Source organism: Nomascus leucogenys, chromosome 8 (assembly GCF_006542625.1).
Source record: "Nomascus leucogenys isolate Asia chromosome 8, Asia_NLE_v1, whole genome shotgun sequence".
In the NCBI taxonomy this organism is placed as follows: Eukaryota; Metazoa; Chordata; class Mammalia; order Primates; family Hylobatidae; genus Nomascus; species Nomascus leucogenys.
In genome coordinates this window covers 78,076,861-78,094,954 of record NC_044388.1, presented here as the reverse complement: position 1 = coordinate 78,094,954, position 18,094 = coordinate 78,076,861, and the positions used below count along the sequence as shown (strand labels likewise).

General features: G+C 53.0%; 1 protein-coding gene across 9 annotated transcripts in view; it reads right to left on the bottom strand.

The window, feature by feature from the left end:
* PAX5 (paired box 5) overlaps nt 1-16,008 on the bottom strand; it is a 191,422-nt gene extending 175,414 nt beyond the window's left edge. For 4 of the 9 annotated variants that reach the window (XM_012509210.2, XM_012509211.2, XM_012509214.2 and 1 more), the window contains exons 1-2: nt 15,876-15,925; nt 2,557-2,722 (exon numbers count right to left, since the gene is read on the bottom strand). In XM_012509210.2, coding sequence (XP_012364664.1) covers nt 2,557-2,722; nt 15,876-15,921 — 212 coding nt within the window. In that variant the 5' untranslated portion in view covers nt 15,922-15,925. Of the gene's footprint in view, nt 1-2,556; nt 2,723-15,875 lie in introns of all 9 variants that reach the window. The other 5 variants (XM_012509213.2, XM_012509212.2, XM_012509215.2 and 2 more) reach the window with 2 other exon arrangements.
* Nucleotides 16,009-18,094: the final 2,086 nt, after the last annotated feature.

The following is an 18,094-nucleotide window of genomic DNA, read 5'->3' as shown; positions in this document are numbered from 1 at the left end:
AGCCTCTCTAGGCCTCAATTTTCCCATTTATACAACAGGGGAAGAATGTTTTCCCTGCTTACTTTGTGGGGCTGTTTTGAAGACAGAAATACAGACGGTTGAGAATAAGCTTTGCAAAACATAAAATAAAGAGCACGTGCGGAGGATTAAAATCCCTAGTGTTTCTTATTACTGTGTAACATACTACTCAATTCCAATGACCTGAACCTCCCAACCAGGCTCCAGTGAAAAAAGACAGCAGCCAGGCACTGGGTGGATTTAACTTGGCCTCAGATGCCACCGAGCTGTGCCTCTCAAGCCCCTCCGAAGCCTTGAGCTCTGTAGACTGAATGCCCACACTCCTGGCAGACCGCCCACCTTCCTGAGATGACAGGGGTCCCGGTGTGCCCCAGGGACTTTGCCTGCCTTGCCACACACTCTGAAAACCATAGCCACCACACATCGCACTCTCCCTACAATCTGTCACCTCTCGTGTGCCCATCAAATTCTTCGGTGACCGAAAAAAAAAAATCTGTGGATTGGATGGCCCCAGTTCAGAAATTCCCAGTTACACTGTTTTAGGGCTGAACTTGTTTCTTAAAAGGCAGTTCTAATTAGAGTGACATTTTGTCCACTGTGGTTCTTAGTTATGAAAATAATGAGCTATGAAATTCCAATTTATTGTTGACAACTTAAACGGCCAGGCACCGGAGCGGCGCGTAACTTCCGAGTGCCACTCTACCTGGTGACAAATCTATTCCGGCTGCAGGAGGCTGCCGGCTGGGCTTGGAAGCGTCCCTGTCGCCCTCAATCTCCATGGGAGATTTGGAGGCTCCAGGGCACCAGAACACGAGGACCACATGTTTGGATATCCCCTCTGAAAAAGGCTCAGTATCTTGCCCTGAGATTTCAAACAGCGAGCAAAATGTCGGCTCAGCAAAGATGTCTCAGCAAAAACAAAGGAAGGGCCTTCTTTCTCTCTCCCTCTCTCTCGGTACAATGAAGAGCCTCCACAAAAAGATATCTAGGAGCCTTTCGGTTCTAGAAGTCTGATGCTGAGACAGTCTAAAATATTGTGCTCTCTCTCTCTTTCTCCTGTCTTGTCATTTATCTATCTCTTTCTGTTTCTCTGCCTTTTAAAAATCACTCTCTTTTCTCTGTCTTCTTTTTCTCTTTTTCTTTTCTCTATCTCTCTGTCGACTTTTCTTCTCTCGCTCCCATTGCCTGCCTAAAACAACCACCTAACAAGAAAACTGTGCTAATGTCCTGCAATCGCCCCCTGTCTCTGGGGTTCATTTGCTGTCTGAGTGCTAAACAGGAGTGAAGCCCACAGCCCCCACAGGTCAGGTAACCTGCACTGGGCTGGAGGATGCGGAATGAACCCTGGGATCAAGGTCGCCAAAGGAGCTGCCAGACCCCTGGTCCTAAAACTTCTTCCCTTGGCCTCAAGCAAGCAGCCTCCCCAAGGTTATTAGAAGCTGTTGCTCCTTCCATCTGAGAGAATTTCTTGAATTCCAGCAGATGAAAGGGAAGGAGCCAGCAGAAAGTCACAATGTCACTGACATACTTCAAAATATTTATTTCCTATTCAGGCGTCTGTGCTCAAACCATAATGCAAGCTACAGGACAAAGGTTGTTTTCTGACCTGGGGAAAGAAATAGTGAGAAAGCACTGAACAGCTAAACCCAAGAAAGCTCCCGCCTGCCAGGGCAGACCTAAAACAAGATCACATGCCCAGAAACAAACCTGTGGCTTTGTTTTGGGGCTATGGTGAGACCCAGATGGTCTAGGGGTCCTTCAGGCGTCATCGCAACCCAGGTACTGCCTGGCTAGATAAACCTGTGTCAGTCCCTCTCTAGGTTTGTTTTCTCATCTTAAAACGTGCTTCATTGGATCATGCAGAGGCTACTGAGAAAATAAACGGGAATGCTAAAAGGCTGCACGGCCCTGTGGGAGAAGCCTCATTGTTAGTATTTTGTTCGCAGCAAATCGCCAGGTCAAGTGGCAACTTTCAAATGTCATATATGAAAGTTGGTGTTTGGGTTTTTTTTTCCTCCCCTCTAATTTAATATATACTTTGGATGCTTGTCACTGCGATGGAAATAAAAACATAGAGAAGGAAAATACTGCAGCCCAACATAACAAGGTTGATAATAACTCAAAACTGAAAATAACAGCTGACTTTTAAAAGTGGAATATGCTTTCAAAAACATTAAAATGAAACATTGAACTCTGGTTATGTGATATTAAGTCCTACACGGGGACCCAGGCTCACCTAGGATATATAAGGGAAATTCCCAAGATCGTCTTACTCTTGAGTTCTTTAGAACAATTCACCAGGCTTTCAGAAAACATGTCATCCCTCCTGACTAAGTCACCCTATTCCACATGTCACTAGAGACAGGGGTTTCCCAGGGCTACTTGGAATTGGGGCTTTGCAAACTTTAAAGTGCTCTGCATGTGAAACAAAATGCCACCATGATTCTTGCTATGATACTGTCATGTTGGGCAGCTGCTGGGTCATGTTTTAGGTCTTTATTTGAAAGATCAAGGGAAGCCTCGAGCTCCTGCCTTTACCTGCCAAGAATTTTGCTGACACAACCATGGCTGACCCGAAGCTGCCTGGAGATGTCGCAGGGCCTGACACCTTGATGAGCAAGTTCCACTATCCTCTGGCGGACTACATCCGGGAGTGGCCGTCCATTCACAAAAACCCCCCCAAGCTGATTCACTCCTCCATGTCCTGAAACAGATCAGAAACAAAAGGAAAGGGAAAGGGTGGTTAGAACCAGTCACATAGGAGAAGCACCGCTGTGAGGACACCGAGCTCCTCTGATCACAAATGGCCGGCAGGCTGGATGTCTTGCGCCTGGAGTCCAATCGTGCAAACTACACGAAGTCCCCAGATTGCCTTTTAAAATTAATCTTAGCCTTTGTCCATCTGCAGCCAGTCTGTTGAGCTATTGACAGCAAACATCCCCATACTATTATTAGCATTTTCCCCGTAATTTTTCTAAACAATGAAATGTGTGAAGATCTCAATGTAAACGAAATGGGCACAACTTATTATGTGATGCTGAGGTCTAAGGAAGATCCTGGGGAGAAAATATGCTTTAAAATACCTCACATTTAAAGAGGGAAAAAATAAAACTTGTTTCCTTTTAACAAATGTCTTTAAAAGTGAAAAGAACGACTCCAATAAACGTGTATCTCAGGGAAATTTTTTTTTAAATCAGCAATCTATTCAAGGGCTAAGGAATTTTTTAAAAATTTAACAGCATCTGCAGACTACTGAGAAAAAAAACCAACCATTGCCTTGTTTAAAACCCTCCCTTTAAGAAGGTGAGGCTGACATGCAGACTTGACCACTGTACCTTCTCAAAGCACACAAAAGAAATGGGTCATAGCATCTTCTACACACAGCACATTCCACTCCACTGCACGGGGATTTGTTATAAAGGAGTTTCCCTGGAATTTTTACTATGTTTTGCAGTTGACAAATAGCTTTATTTTGGTCCAGGGAAAATAAAGAAACCTACAAAAGCCTCTGGGTCCCAGGTTTTACAAGGATCCTGGGATAGATTTTAAGTCAAAGGAGCCCGAGAAAGTGCCTCCTCCACCCTTCTCTTACATCAAGGTCCATCTGGAAGGACACAAGGACCCAAGTAAATGAAGAGCCAAACCAGTAAACACAGAGTGATCCAATGCAGCAACATCATTGACCTTATAGCTGTTAATTAGTCACTCACTGACGTTGCTGAAGACTGGAGCCCAAAGCCAAGTCAAAGCGTTTATTGATGCTGCTGGCAGCTCAGAGGCAAAGGAAGGGGAAACTCCTCCTGAACCAAGACCGGACTAGGACTGGATGGTACAAGGGAAAGACCTCAAAGGTCTCACACATACATACACTCCAACTCTAAAACATGAAATAGCCACCTCATCTCAGCTATTTCTCCCCAGTACTAAACTACTACCAAGGTTCATGAACCACACCTGAAATAAAGGGAGCAAAAACCCCCATAATATAACATATTTCCTGAAAACCGTCCAAGCAATCCACTCAAGTTTCCCATGAATATTTCCCAAAAATGTCCAGGCTCAGGCTTATTTCAAGGAAAAACACAATTTTATAGATAACTGAAGTACTTAGTTCCAGTTCTAAGCAGGATTTCTGATTTTCAAAATGATCTTTATTCAGTTTTGATTGTTCTAAAAGACATAAGAAAAAGGAAAACCATTCCAAATAGGATTTTGCAGTTAGAAACATAATTGCATAGTTTTTCTAAAACAGAAAGACTGCAGCCACCCTGGCCAAGAGCCTTCAGAAGGCTTTGTTCTGGGGCTGGGAACACCTATTTAAAAAGGTTGTACAGATCTTTCAAGAGCAGGCTGGATTTAAGTAAAAGAAAATAAATTCAAAATTGGTATAAGCTCATCTGGGAACACAAAGGGCAGGCAAAGGAAGCTTAAACACCCAGCACACTTTTGATGTGACCTGGGAGTCCAGGTATTATGGTCCATCAGCAATAGCCTGTTCTCTATGTCACTGACAATTGAGACTTTCTGCCCAAAACACAGTGGCAACCTTCAGAGGACTTAAATTCCAAAAGCAGTCGTGCAGGACATTTATGAGCACCGGGGGCTGTTTTGTATCATGGGAAAAACCCTAAAGGTCTCCTAGAGCCGGGTCTCTCAAGGTGAGGGCAGGTCCCCAAACCCTCTACCCTTGACCACATAGGCTGAGTTAGTAATGCTCTTCCACAGTCTCATCTATAGGTCCACAGCTGACAATAGACTTGGGATGACCTGGGAGCCTCTTACCTTCCTCAGCTTCCTTGAAAGGTCCCCAAGACCCCTTGGCCTTCTCCACCATCACAACCCTACCCAATGGAGCTTTTAGGGGGTAGTGGTGAGAAGGGTTACAATTATGGTGTGAGGAAGGCCACTTACTCTGGAATTGGTAAGAAGTGAAGTCCAAAGTCTGAATGAGGTGAGGCAGGACAGGGAAAGAAAAGAGGAAAAAAGAGTTGTGTTAAGAGAAGTGTAAAGAGTGGGAACTGAATGAGACAGACAACCAGGAGAGAGAGAGCCTGGAAAGGAAGCAGCAGGTTAGACAGGCAGAGGAGAGGGAAAAGGAATGGAGAAGCTAGAATAGGCCAAGAAAAGAAAGATGAAGGTGGCACACAGCGGGAGGCAACAAGAAGAGAAAATGGAGGAAGCCCAGGAAGGGGCTTCTGGAGGACAGGGGACTTCTCTAGACAGAGGACCTTTGTTTTCTGGGGTCCCAGCTCTGGCCCTGCATCTTCTTGGAGAACCCAAGTCCCAGCCTGTACTTCCTATGGACTCCAATTAGGTGAGGACTCATCCCGTGAAAGGGGGACTGACACAGAGACAGAGGCAAAGAAATCAGGTGAGACCAGGAAACAGACCCACAGATACAAGAAAAAGACAGACCACAGGACAGGGCAGACTGGGCAGTGTTTGGAGGGGAGTGAGGAGAGAAAGACTGAATTGCAGAGGCCCCTGAGGCCTTTGTGGCTCTGGTCTGGAAAGGGCTGGCCTCCACAGATGCTCCTCAGGCCCTGATAAGGTCATACTACCACCACAGGCCCTCCCAATACCCCCAAAGACCATGGCTGAGCATAGGATTTTGGGGAAAGGGTCTTTGCTGACTCAGCCACAGGTTGAGCTGCAGGACCCCCACGGGATCATTAAAATTTTTCCTAGATGCACCAGAAAGAATGAAGAGGTACACAGACAGGCAAACAGGGGCACGGGGAAAAGGCAGGGAAGAAGTCTCCCTAATGGTATTGATACATGTGGAGAGTCAGGCAGTAGGCATATATATGGTTAGACTAGACAAAGAGAGAGTTTTGCAAATGTGTATACCCACTGCCCTCTCTCTGGAATCTGAGTCCCTCCCTCTCCCCTTCTGTGAACCCTCTGAAGCCTCATTTTTATGCCTTTGTCAGATGGTCAGGGAGACCCAAGAACCAGCTCCAGCTGTGCCAGTGTGAACTTCTTGAGTCAGTCCTTTTGTCTCTCTGACCTCAATATCATATTCTGTAAAATGGGTGAAGCTGAAGGTTTAGGCCACCCTCAGGTAGGACCCTGGCTATGAGTGTTTTATAACTGGTAAAGATACCTAGGGAAACCGCTCAGGAAGAGAGCAGGAGGTTATTGTGCTGATGAAAATGACGAGCCTGGAATAGGGGGTGGGGACTCCTCCAAACTCAGAAGCCCATTTCCTGGAAGTCCCTGCCCCTCTCCAAAGAAGCTATCCTGCTCTGAAGCAGTGGTGGGGGGAAGCAGTGGTGCGGGATGGAGGCAGGGAGAGGTAACAAGAAGAAACTGACGGGGCCGGGAGGAAGGTGAGGAGGTGGGACTTGATCTGAGCCTCTACTACCTCAGCCACCTTCCGGGATCTACTGTGCCCCCCACTCCCCATTGCTAGCAAGTTGGGGCCCCAGAGCAGGCCTACATTGTGCAAGAAAACAGCTTTGGGCCTCAGAACCAAGAGTGCTTCCAGAGAAGCCAAGGTCTTGCACCAGCTCTGGAAGCTAGGCTGGCTGGGGCCCAGCCCCCACTGTGCTGCCAGGGAGATTGAAAATGGGAGGGAGCACTTCCCACGGAGGGGGCAGATTGAAGGCCGGACAAGGAGGCGCAGACATTAGTGGCTGGCTAACCTGCACCTGAAAGCAGCTGCCTTCTCCATACTGATGCTCAGCCGAGAGACCACCAGGTCTGATGCTATCTCCCCAAGGGCTAGGGCACAACCTCTGGGCCACGGAGCGCTGGGCAGAAGGACACAGTGAGGGCCTGTGGATTTCCACCGGTGAGGAGAGAAGCGCAGGGGCTGGTGCTCCCCATCTGTCCCCACAGTTCTTCCTTGGCTGAGCCAAGGGCTTGCTCACCTCTCAGAGCATTGCCCCAACTGGTTTGTTTTGGGCTTACATTGAGAGATCAGAGCCTCCCCAGAGCCAGGCTGGAGTCCGAGGCGGAAAATGCTGTGGAGGGCACTGGGGTCACCACAGACTGGAAACCGGTTGGGCGCAGGCCCCAAACCTTGAGGAATCATTTGGGCTGGGACCAGAACAGGCAGCTCCTCTGCACAGAGCTCCCCACCGCTTTGGTGGATTACTTCAGACTCAGAAAATTCACACAAAGAGAAACTGACCTGCCCGCAGCCAGCCCTGGCTGCCTACACAAGCTTTCCCTGCTTGCCAGGCCACTCAGCACTCCGTGGCAGACAGGACATGCTCGCCCCGGGAAGCTCGCCTTCTCTCCAGCCGGGTCTCTGCTGCCTTTGTTAAATATGGGACCTGCGGCTAGGAAAGCTGGATCCCAGGCTGTTGGGTTGGTGGGGAGCGGGGTGGGGGGACCAGGCATGGGGATGGCTCCTAGCCCGGGAGCAACTCCCTGACCTGCAGCCCGCAGAGACCCCGAGCGGCACCCGAGCCGAGGCTGCCAAAGCCTGGCACCTTCCTCCAGCCTGGCTCTGCAGCAAACAGAAAGGAAACGCGATTCGTTCCACTTGGAATTTCCTTGAAATCTCCGAATCTAATCCGGCGTTAACTCACCGTGAGAGGAGCGCTCATCTCACAGGAGGCTGTGCTAATGGGTGAATTGGCAGGATCCCTGCGGGCCAGGCAGCCAGGCCGGCCTTGCCCTCGCCCGAAATGACCCTTCCCGTCTCCTACACACGCTGCGTCTTTCAGAGGCGGGGGTGCCTGCGTGGTGACTAATTGGCTTCCTCTTTCTTTCTTTTTCCTTTCTTATCCTCTTTTTTTAAAGGGGAGAAGCCGTGAGAAAAGGCGTCCTGCAGAGAAGGACCCAGTGGGGTCTTTAAGGGTCTCTGTATGAACTGGCCGGCTCCTAAGCAGAAGCTGAACTCAGAAACCGCTACTTCGTTGATTTTTCAAAGCCCCCTCCTCAACTCCACGACGGCTTTGGAGCCCTAGCCCCGGTGTCCTCGCTTAGCTCTCAACCTCTTCCTCCACACATACAGACACGGGTCAGGGCCCCACTTTCCCTCCAAGCGCCAGTCTGGATCAGCCCCATGGCTGAAAAAGGCGCCATCGGAGTAGGGGTGTGGGGCGCTGTCTGAGACTCAGACTGACCTCTCCCTACAACTTACTGCCCCCCAACTGGCCTGGTCCGGAGCCCTCTACGGGTCCAAGCCAGGGTTCTCCGAAAGAGCTGAAGTGTCGCCGCCGGAGCCTTGAAAGGCTGCAGCTAGCTGCCCACGCTACGCGTTGCCGGAGGCGGGATTCCCGGACCAGGTGCTCCAGCCCGGGCGGCCAAGCGCGTTGTTTCAGGTCCCCTGCCTGGGATCCCTGCACTTTGCAAAGTTAGCTGCGCGACTGCAGAGGTCCGAGATCCTTCCGGCCTTAGTACCTGACCCACGGTCCGGCACCCCCAACCCGGTCCCGGCGGGAGAGTGAGAGAAGCGAGCTCGCCGCCTACTTACTATGCATGGATGCAAACGGGTCGTGCTTACAGTGTATTTCCATCGGGGCGCTCCAGACTGCAGGCCGGCCCACGCCGCCGCCTCCCGGCGCCAAGGGGCTGCCCAGGGCGGATAGGGAGCCGCGCCACCAGGCCAGGCACTGTGCGAGCTGGGCTCAGAAAACCCTGCTGGAGCTTCGGGGTCTCTCTCAGAGCCTCCCTGCTGGAGACCGCCCGGAGCTGCGCGGAGAGGCGGGAAATGGTGCTAGCGCAGCTCGGCTAGGAGCGGGTGCCCAACTCCGGCTGGCTTCCCTCCCTGGCTGGCTCAAGCGGCAGCTCCGGGCCCAGCCCGGGATAGCTGCGGCCAAGGCACCCGCGGCTTCGGGGGCATAGCGTAGGGGCCCGCCTCCGGGACAGCCTGCAGCCCCGGGCCCCAGGTAGGAGCAGCTTTGAGGAGGCCACCGGAACACTCGGCCCTTGACTTCACTCAGGGGGCAGCGAGACCCGGGGGCTGCCAGGCTGGTTCCGCGGCCTCGATGCCTCTGAGGTCCCTCCTCGACCCCTCGGTCTCCTCCAAATCCTTTCTTTCTCTGCTTCTCTGAGTCTCTGGGGCACGGACCTGCCCCCTCAGCCTCTCTCCAACTGGCTCTCCGACGTCTCGGACGAAGTTGCAAAGAACTTCCTCTCCGGCAGCGCGGGGTCCTGGCGGGTTTGAAGATGCTTCCGCCCCTGACGCTGGGGCCGCGACTCCGGAGTGCCCGGGAGCGTGCAGCCCTCCAACACTGCGACCCGCTGCCTTCAAAGTTCCCGCGGCCCCCGCTGCTCGCCCATCTCTGGGACCAGGAACGGGGACACCAGCGACGGACTCTTCCTCGCCGGGGTGTCTACCTCGTGCCAACCAACTCTTCGAGCCCCGCCGCCCTCCCTCGTGGGTCTGGTTCCACTGTCTTTCCGCTGCCTCTTCCGGGACGGCCGCCGTGCCTGCCCCAGGCGTGGAGTGAGGAACAGAGGAGAGGGCAGAGGGTCCCTGCCACCAAGGCCGCCGGGGCTGCCGGGGCTCAGATGGAGCTGCAGCCGGCTCTGACTGCCTGCGTTGCCGCCGCCGCCGCCGTCGCTAGCCCTCCGCCTGCTCGGCGCGCACAGTGCGCCACCGCGCCGCCCCGGAGCCGCTTTCAGGACCCGCTGCGTGTGGACAGCGCCGCCCGGGGCTCAGCTCCCTCCGGGCGGGGGCGGGGCGGGGGCTAACCTGCCAATCACGCTCCACCAAGCCAATCAGAGTGGCGTCAGCCGGCCCTGGCCCGAAACACCGCCCCATTGGCTAAGCAGCCCACAGGCTCCGCCTGATTAGCGGATACCTGGGCAATGGGAGAGAATGGGGGGCGGGGCCCAGGCGGCGGCGCCACGTTCATTGACAAACGCGCTGGACTAGGGCCTAGTGGATCGCGGCTGTGGGGAGGGGGAAAGGGGCCCACGCAGTGCCTGGAGAGTCCCGCTGCGGGTCCCACGCGGGCTGGACCTCCCCACCGCGACGTTGGGATCCTGGGACGCTCTTAAGGCTTGAGAGCAGCCGAGTGAAGGGTGAGAATGGGGGAAGTCTCCAGAAAAAAACAGAAAACAAAAAATGTATGTTGGAGGAAGACAAGGAGCGCAGTAGAGATCCTGCACCATCAGGCTCGTGATGGGATCGGAGTGTGTGCATCGGAGTGTGTGCATATCTGCCAGTTCTGACCTCAGTTTCCTCATCTGTAAAATGGGCAGAGTGGAGTTAACTAGATTTTACTGAAGGCTCCTTCCACGGAAATATTTCCTAATTTTATCAAGTACCTACTAAACCACCACTGGCTCCTCCTCGTGCACCCTCCTCCCTCACTCCACCTGCAGGGCCCTCAATGCTGCATTAACCAAAGGCAGAGACGTTGGGGGAAGGGGGAGAATATCTCACACTCCTTTAAAGTTAGTAACTGGGGCGCACCACGGCGCACCTGGGTGGAGAGGCTAAGGCTTTGGGCCAAGTTGCCCAAGCGGAGTGGCTGGCCCTCTTTCCTGCCTCAGTTCAGGAACTGCCAGACGCTTTGGGAGCTGTGTTGCGCTTCTGTCCACCGGAGTAATTCCGCATCCGGCTCAAGGCTTCTTGAGAACCGAATGAGCCGAGTCGCGTCCATGGCTAATAAGGGTCTCTGAAGCGGGCGGGTGGGCGGGAGCATTCTATTTGCAAGGGTCAAGCAAAGCGGCCAGGCGCGCTGCAATGCGGCAGCTTCCAGCTGACGGGAAAACCCGACCTTCCCTCTACAGGGGAAGTTCCTGTCCCTATGTAGACAAAATGGATGGATTTATAGCAGAACTCTCTTGCTACAGAAGGGATCTTTGACTAGCCAGTCAGTTTCTTTGTGGGTTTTAAGGCTCCGAGACAACAATCAAAGAAACTGGACCTTGAAAAGGAAGCGTGTGACAGTCATTCTTCACCCAGGAAGCTATAGTTCTGTGAGCCATCTGGGCCCTGGTACAAGAAAGACGCTGAGGATTCCCTTGCTCCAGCAACTCATGGGAGTGGTCCGAAGACTCACTTTCTATTTCATGAGTGATGATCCGCTAATATTAAACATAAATCCACCAAAACAAGGGCTTTGAGATGCCTGCTCCAGCACTGGGCTTGTAAGGAAGATAGAGTACAGGCTGATCATGGGAGGATTCCTGGGTTAACCTCTTGTTTTATTCTCTGCCTCGGTTTCCCTTCCTCTGCCTTCTCTCTACTCATGCTCTACTCAAACTCCTACACTGGGGTCGACCCTTGGGCCCACCTTCTGTCCCTGTTCCACACCCAGCTATCCCTGACCAGTAGACAAGTTTCCAGCGCTGACACCCGTCCCCACCCCCAACCAGGGCACAGCTGCGGAAAACGGCCCCAGGCGGGCCTCTGGGGACCCAGGAGGCTGCAGTGCGCGCCGGGGTGGAGTGGCGGCGTTATCTCTTCTTTGTCTGGAACCCGCCTGTCCGGATCTTCCCCTTTCACCCCCGGCCTTGGAGCAGGAAGATCGCAACAGCAGAGAGGGACCGGGATGGAATAGAGTTCCCGCACTGGCTTCACCCGATGGCGCCCAGTGGGTCGGAAATGACCAGAATTCAGATCCTCGGCCCAGACTCAACATGGCGGCTTGCACACCTACAGGAGAGGCGGGAGTGCGGGACGCCCTGAGGGATGGAGCCAGTGACACCCCCACCCCCAGACCCTCTTGCTGAGCTCAGGCCTACAAACCCAGGTTCTCTAGAATCTTAGAGCTAAAAGGGCCTCGAAGCTATGCTTTCTCCATTTCACGGGTGCAGAAGCCGAGGCCCAGAGGCAGGATACGACTTGTCCAAAGTCACACAGCAAGTCTGGGGTAGAAGAAAGGCTGCGGGCTAGAAACCTTTCTCAAAAGCGCCTCTCCAGAGCCGCTGTCGGGATGGTGGGGGAGGGGCGATGCTGCCAAATCGAAGAACTCGGCTGGAATATGCCCGCACACGCAGGTTTTCCTTCGGATACCCGTGAGGCTTGTATAGAATTCCCGGGGCACGGCCCGAGCAGGAGTAGCGCCGATCCCCCGTTTCACACAGTAGGTGTTCGGCTGCGGGACAGTGTTCTGCTGCGTGGCACACACAGGACTCGTCTTACCTGTGCACCCAGAGCAGCCCCTTCCCGCAACTCGTGGCGTTCTTGGGGGAAGGAGTTTCCCTCTGGATGGGGGTGATTCATCACCGCCCGAGCGGGCGGCCTCTGGGAAGTTCCAACCCCAAAAGGCGCGACCTGATACCGTGGCCACCTAGCCCAGCCTTACAGGTCACTAAACGACAGCCCAGAGAGGTTACGTGACTAGCTCGAGGCTGCACAGCAAGTCCATGGTGGAGCCGGGCTACTGCGCCTCAGTCCTGTCTCTGAACGCCCAGGAGCCGCAGCCTGGGTCCAGGAGAGCGAGACTAGCAGGGGCTGGTCTCACTGCGGCTCTCAACGCAGTCGGGCCTCGCTGTGATCTACAGTGATGCGCTTTCTTTCTCCCAGTAACAGGGCTTTGGGCCGGGCACTGTGCTAGGCGCTGGGGGCAGGAGACCGCGAAAGGAAACTGTCCAGGAAGAAACTCAATTTATGTGAACCAAATTGCCTTTGAAAGTTTTAGTACTGAAAGACAGCCCATTGAGAATAATGTTTGAGAAGCCAGAGACCTCGCTTCACTGGGGACACACCCCCTCCCGGCTTCCCCTTCCACGCCTCCCAGCGCACTGCATTACTGCGGCTTCAGGATGTGGGGGCTGCTACAGTGCTCTATTAGCCTGACATCGACTCCCTCAACCCAAGTCCAGCCCATTTCCCTGTTCTTGCTTCTGACAAAGTGAGGCCCAATAGGGCTCAGACTGGTTGCTCAGTTCTGGAAAGATCAGGGATGCTGCCAGCATGGCTGTCTCAACCCATTGAGTTCTCTCTAAACTTCATTTTTAAAAAATAAAAAAAATTAAGTATCAGAGAGAAAGAAATTGACCTGAAATTATACAGCAAGTCGAGGCACAGCAGATTCCTGCATGATTCCTGCCCCTGGATCAGGAGTCTGCTCTACTTGACCCGTCTCTGTTTTCAGGAGTTCTTGAAGAGGATGAAGAAACAATGAGAATTTAACCAGGTTTTTCAAGAATCGTGTAAAACCGCCTTAGTTGGGGTGTGTTATCATTACCAGCATGTCCTGCAGGCCAGGGGCGCTGGGACTACTCTCTCTCCCAAAGACTTGAGACAGGCAGCCCCTTCTAAAGCCTCTGCTTCCCGGTTTGTTTAATACAGAGAACAAACCCTGAGATGCGACTTCTTAGGCTCTGTGAGATGAAGCTTCATGGATAGGGGGTTATTAATATCTATCACTCCATCCCAGGCTCATTCCAGAACTGTGAGACTGGATGCCAATGCCCAGTGGGAAAGTATTCAACCCATCCAAGTCTGGCTGGATCTAAGGACTCAAGGGCTCCCATGGCAAGGAGAGACTACTACTTGCCCAAGTAGTAGTTTTTCTCCAAGGGGGTCCATGGAGAGAGGGGGGGGAATCTGTCTCTTCTTCCAGCAGGAACAGGAGGTCTAAGGGCAGAGAGGTCACCTTCCATTCCTATTCCCTCCATTATGCATGCTTTATGATCGCCTACAAGTCCCTGCCCCTCTCTGAACCTCTGTGTTTCCTTTCCCTACAGCAAGGAAGACATTAGAGGAGAAGGTCCTTAAGTGGCTCCCTGCTTAGTGTTGACCTGATCTTATCTTGGGCTTAGAGCCAGAATGACACACTCCCTCCCCACTGAGCAGACAGGGAAACTGAGGTTGGGGTAAGAAATGGAATATAGTTCTGAAGGAAGAAAAAGGAAGTCTATCGGCCCATGAAATACCTAGAAGTTGGGAGAAGGAAGAAGCTCTCATAGGAACCAGACGTGGACACCCCTTTGAGCACCAGCTTGGACAGCTTCTCAGCTTCCCTCTCTTCTCCAGCCTTGACCCAGGCTGGAGTGGACAAATGCAAGTGCAGTCTCACTTGAACTGTCACCCTTTTCCAGGCAGGCAGCTCTTCCCCAACCCATCAGTGAGGAGGGGGCGTGGCTCTCTAGATTTTAAGCCCTGGCCAGCCTAGGGCTCCCCTGTTTCACCCCACCCCAAGCCCCACCCAGTACAGCTGTGCAAAGGAATGAAATGCTTTATTGATTAAATGATTATTCAGGCGATTGAACTAATCAAAGAGCCCATCGACCGCCATGAATTACATTCTTCTAGACAGCTTGTCGGGAGAGCCAGCCCGAGGACTGCGCAGAACCTCTCCACGACACTCATACATCCCCGCCTCATTCCCCACACACACACATCGCCCACTTCCAGGCTCAGGTCTATCTGAAAGTCCATCTGCAGAGAAGCCCACTGCCAGGGAGAAGAGCCTTCTGAGAATTGAGGATGGAGAAGAGGAGTTTCCAGGTACCTTTTCCTGAGCCCTTATCCTGGGAACACTCTTCTGCCTCAGATCTCTGCCCTCACTTCTCTTCAGCCACAATTTTGGAAACACAGTTATGCCCCAGGAGTTGTCCTGGGCTTGGCGTCTGAGTTTATCCTTTTTGCTCTTAGGCTTGTATTTGAGGCTGGAGTAGAGATGGGGGTTCTAAGAGGGCACAGAGATGGGGGAAGGGGGCTTCTTGCCAGGGCCAGGAGAGTGTGTGGGAGTTACACAGTGGCCTATTGAGTGAAAGAGGCCCCCTATACCTGATTCATGCCTCAGGGCAGATGGAGGCCTACTGTCCCTGCTATCTCCTCTCAGACATAAACACATCCTGCTACCTACTTCTCAGGCCTGTGGGAGGCACATGGAGACCTAAGCCAGGGAGGCCTGTGTGCATACAGGCACTAGAGCTGAATGCCCAGACTAGGCACATGCATCCACCCACTGTGCTCTCCTCCACTGGAGCAGCACCCACAGGATAAAACCTGAGGATACAGTGTGTGTGTGTGTCTGTGTGTACACACAAATACACACGCCAGTGTCAGAGGCTTGTCTAAGTGAAAGTGAATATAGGCTGGGGGTCCCTAGAAATGTCACAACTAACCCTACAGGTGTCCGCTCTCATCTGCAAGGTTGTGCCTGCCACAGGAGACCTGTTTGTACAAATGGTAGCCTCAACAGTGCCCACTGCACACCAAGAGACTACATGCCCTGAACTCCCACCTTCATTCCTGGTCCTATCTCCCAACAGAATGGAAACTGGGCCTTACAATGCACATGCTAAACACCACGGATCTCCATAGGCCCCAGACCCATGTCTAGGAGTTTGCCTAGAGACACAATGTGAACATTGGCATGTATGCATTGGACAGCTGTTGACATCCAAAAATGGAAAGGTCAGTGTAGCCACCTCTTTCTCACTTCCAAAATCACTTGGGCTATAACAGGTGAATGCAGACCCTTAAAATAGTGGATGTACACTCAGATATTTCCCAATTACATAAATAGCACTCATAGTAGACACACATTTTGGATACCCAAAATAATATACACACAAATACTAACTTATAAACACACACAAATACCTCATGAGTATAAAGATACACACACACAGAGGCAAACAAACTTTTGGACACAAACTCATATATTTTTATATCTTTTAAAAATACATATACTGTAATGCACACACTGAGTCCCTTATATAAACACACAGGCCCTAACTTGCAGACCCCCAGAAGGACACCAGCATGAACATTCAGAAACAGAAAAACACAAACTCACAGATCCTTGGACTGATGCAGAAGTGTGTGAACAGATAGGTGAAAAAACGTAACAAACACGCCTCAGTTAGACAGTCTCTACGAAAATGCGGCGCACCCCCTCCTCCTCCAGGGTCACCCTGCGTAGGGACCAGGGCCTGGCTGTGTCCCGGAGTTTGCACGTCTGGAGCCCGTATCGCGGTCCTACCTGTCCTGCTGGTCCGAGGAGTCGGATAATTTTTCTCTAAATCCATTTTGATTTTTCAGGACTTGATGGAATGGACAGGGAAAAAAGTTTCCACTTTTTTGTGCCTTTTTTTCTTTCTTTCTTTCTTTTTTTTTTTTTTTTTTTTTTTTTTTTTTTGGTGCCAGGGGCCGCTCACAGGTCGGAATAATTCAAGCCTTCCGCTCCCCCGCCGAGCTGGGGTAGCTGATCACTGAGCTGAAACTAAACGTTTTAGGTGGAAAAAAAGCGTCCGAAGCCACCGTGAAATGATTAAGGAACTAAAGAGCTTCTCGCCATGTGAGATCATGTCCTGTTCTCGCCAACATCACAAGATGTCCCCAGACACGCCGCGCCCCCAGCGCGCCGCCCCGCACTGCCGGCCCGGAGCGAGGAAAGGGTAGGCGCTGCGCGGCCGGGCCTGCTCAGCGCGCCAGACGTGGCGGACCTGGCCGGGCCGGAGTAGAGCGGGAAGCCGGGAGAGCAGCAGTGCTGCTGCCGCGCCGCCCCAGACTTTTATAGGGGTTGGGGGGGAGGGAAGGAAGGCTTCAGACTGCGCCGGGCGCTAGCCAGCGCACCTACGGGAAGGGGCAGACCGAAGCCGAGCTCGGGAGCCCGGGCCTCGCAGCCGCACCCTCTATTAAGCCCTGCGCTTGGGGGTCGCGGTCCTCTGCGCTGTGCGCGGGGCCTGTGACATCTCCATGTGCAAACCCCGCTGCTTAGACGGGCACAGGCCGGGTTTTTGTTTTTAAAGTAATTAACTGCTCGGCCAAGCAGGTGCTTTTGAAAGGGGTTGCAAAGGCTGGCAGTGGTACCAGGCACAGAGTGGACGTTCCGGTTTACTCCGATTCACCCCTAGGGCGGCGCCCGACCCCAAGGTACCCAGCCATCCAACCCCCACCCCAATTTGCTGGGGCCCTGACTATTGCTGGGCCCCTGACCCTAGGGCAGCGCCAGATCCCTAAAGCCCCCAGGTCCCATCCAGTCTCCTAGTCCCAGAACCCCTCCCCACATCAAGTTCCATTCTGGCCCAGAGCATGGAGGTTAAGCTGTGAAATACTGGAGATGAAATCTGGGCTTCCGCTTTGGAGCACCCGGGCAGAGCGGAACATCTCAGTAGTTCCTGGAGATTGGCGGGAGTTCCAGACACCTTACCCCGGCCCATAAATGGAATCGCATTGCCCTCGAGCCCTGAGACGTTGTGGAGTCCCAGAGTCCCAGGACTTGATTCCAGATAGGAAATCAGATCCAGAGAGACTGAGCCGAGGTGTGGCATGTCCAGCCCTCTCTCTTCGGCCCAGGCTCACGCCTCCCCTCCCTGTTCCCTTCCCCAGCCTCGAGTTAGTTCAGCTGCTGGGCCTGGCCCCTGGAAGCCTGTGGGGCCCTGCAGCGGGGTGGTCGCAGGGGAAAGGTTCTCCAGGGCGGGGGAGCGCTCTGTAGGAGGACTCCTGGCCCGCCGGACAATGGCAGTTTTGGAGAGTGAATCGTCCTCAGCAAGAGTGTTGTTTGTTTTTTGGAGGGGGTGGTCACGAGGCTGGGTCGCAACCTAGGGGGAAGAGCCTAGAGCTCAAGGAAAGGGGGGCCCCCGGCGGCAACTGGACATCACATATCCACTGAGCAGATTTCGCCACAATCGGAAATGTGGCTGTGGATTCCCGGGCGGCCCCCCCACCAAGTGGTCTGCGCAGTTCCCCAGCGCCGCCTCCTCCCTGCAGCCTGCGGGCCCGTGTCCCTACCCCGCGATTTGATTTTTGGCCATCTCCGAGCGCTCGACTCATTCCCTCCGCAGCCCAGCCCCTGCCCAGGCTTCCCGCCCTCCCGCCTCGCCCGCGCGGAGGGAGAGGCAGCGTCTGGGAGGAGCGGCCTGCCCGCGCCTGGAGATCAAAAGCCCTCCCGGAATTGACATTTCACCCCGGGCTGGGGGCGGGGGGGTGTTGGTGTTTTGTTGTTGTTGTTGTTTCCTTTTAGAGGGTTTGTTTTGTTTTTGTTTGTCTCCTGTGAGTTTTCATTTATCCACGGGATTTTCTTTTGTTTCGGGTGTTTTGCGTGTTGTTTTTTCGTGGGATTGATTTTAGCTGGTTTTGCTCTGTAAGTCCTGGTCTTTGGGGTGAGTTTTGATTTTGTGTGATTTTGTACTTTGTCCTTGTAGGCTGTCTTTTTGTGTGTCGTTTGTAAGGCTTTTCCTTCTCCGCGGTGTTTAGATG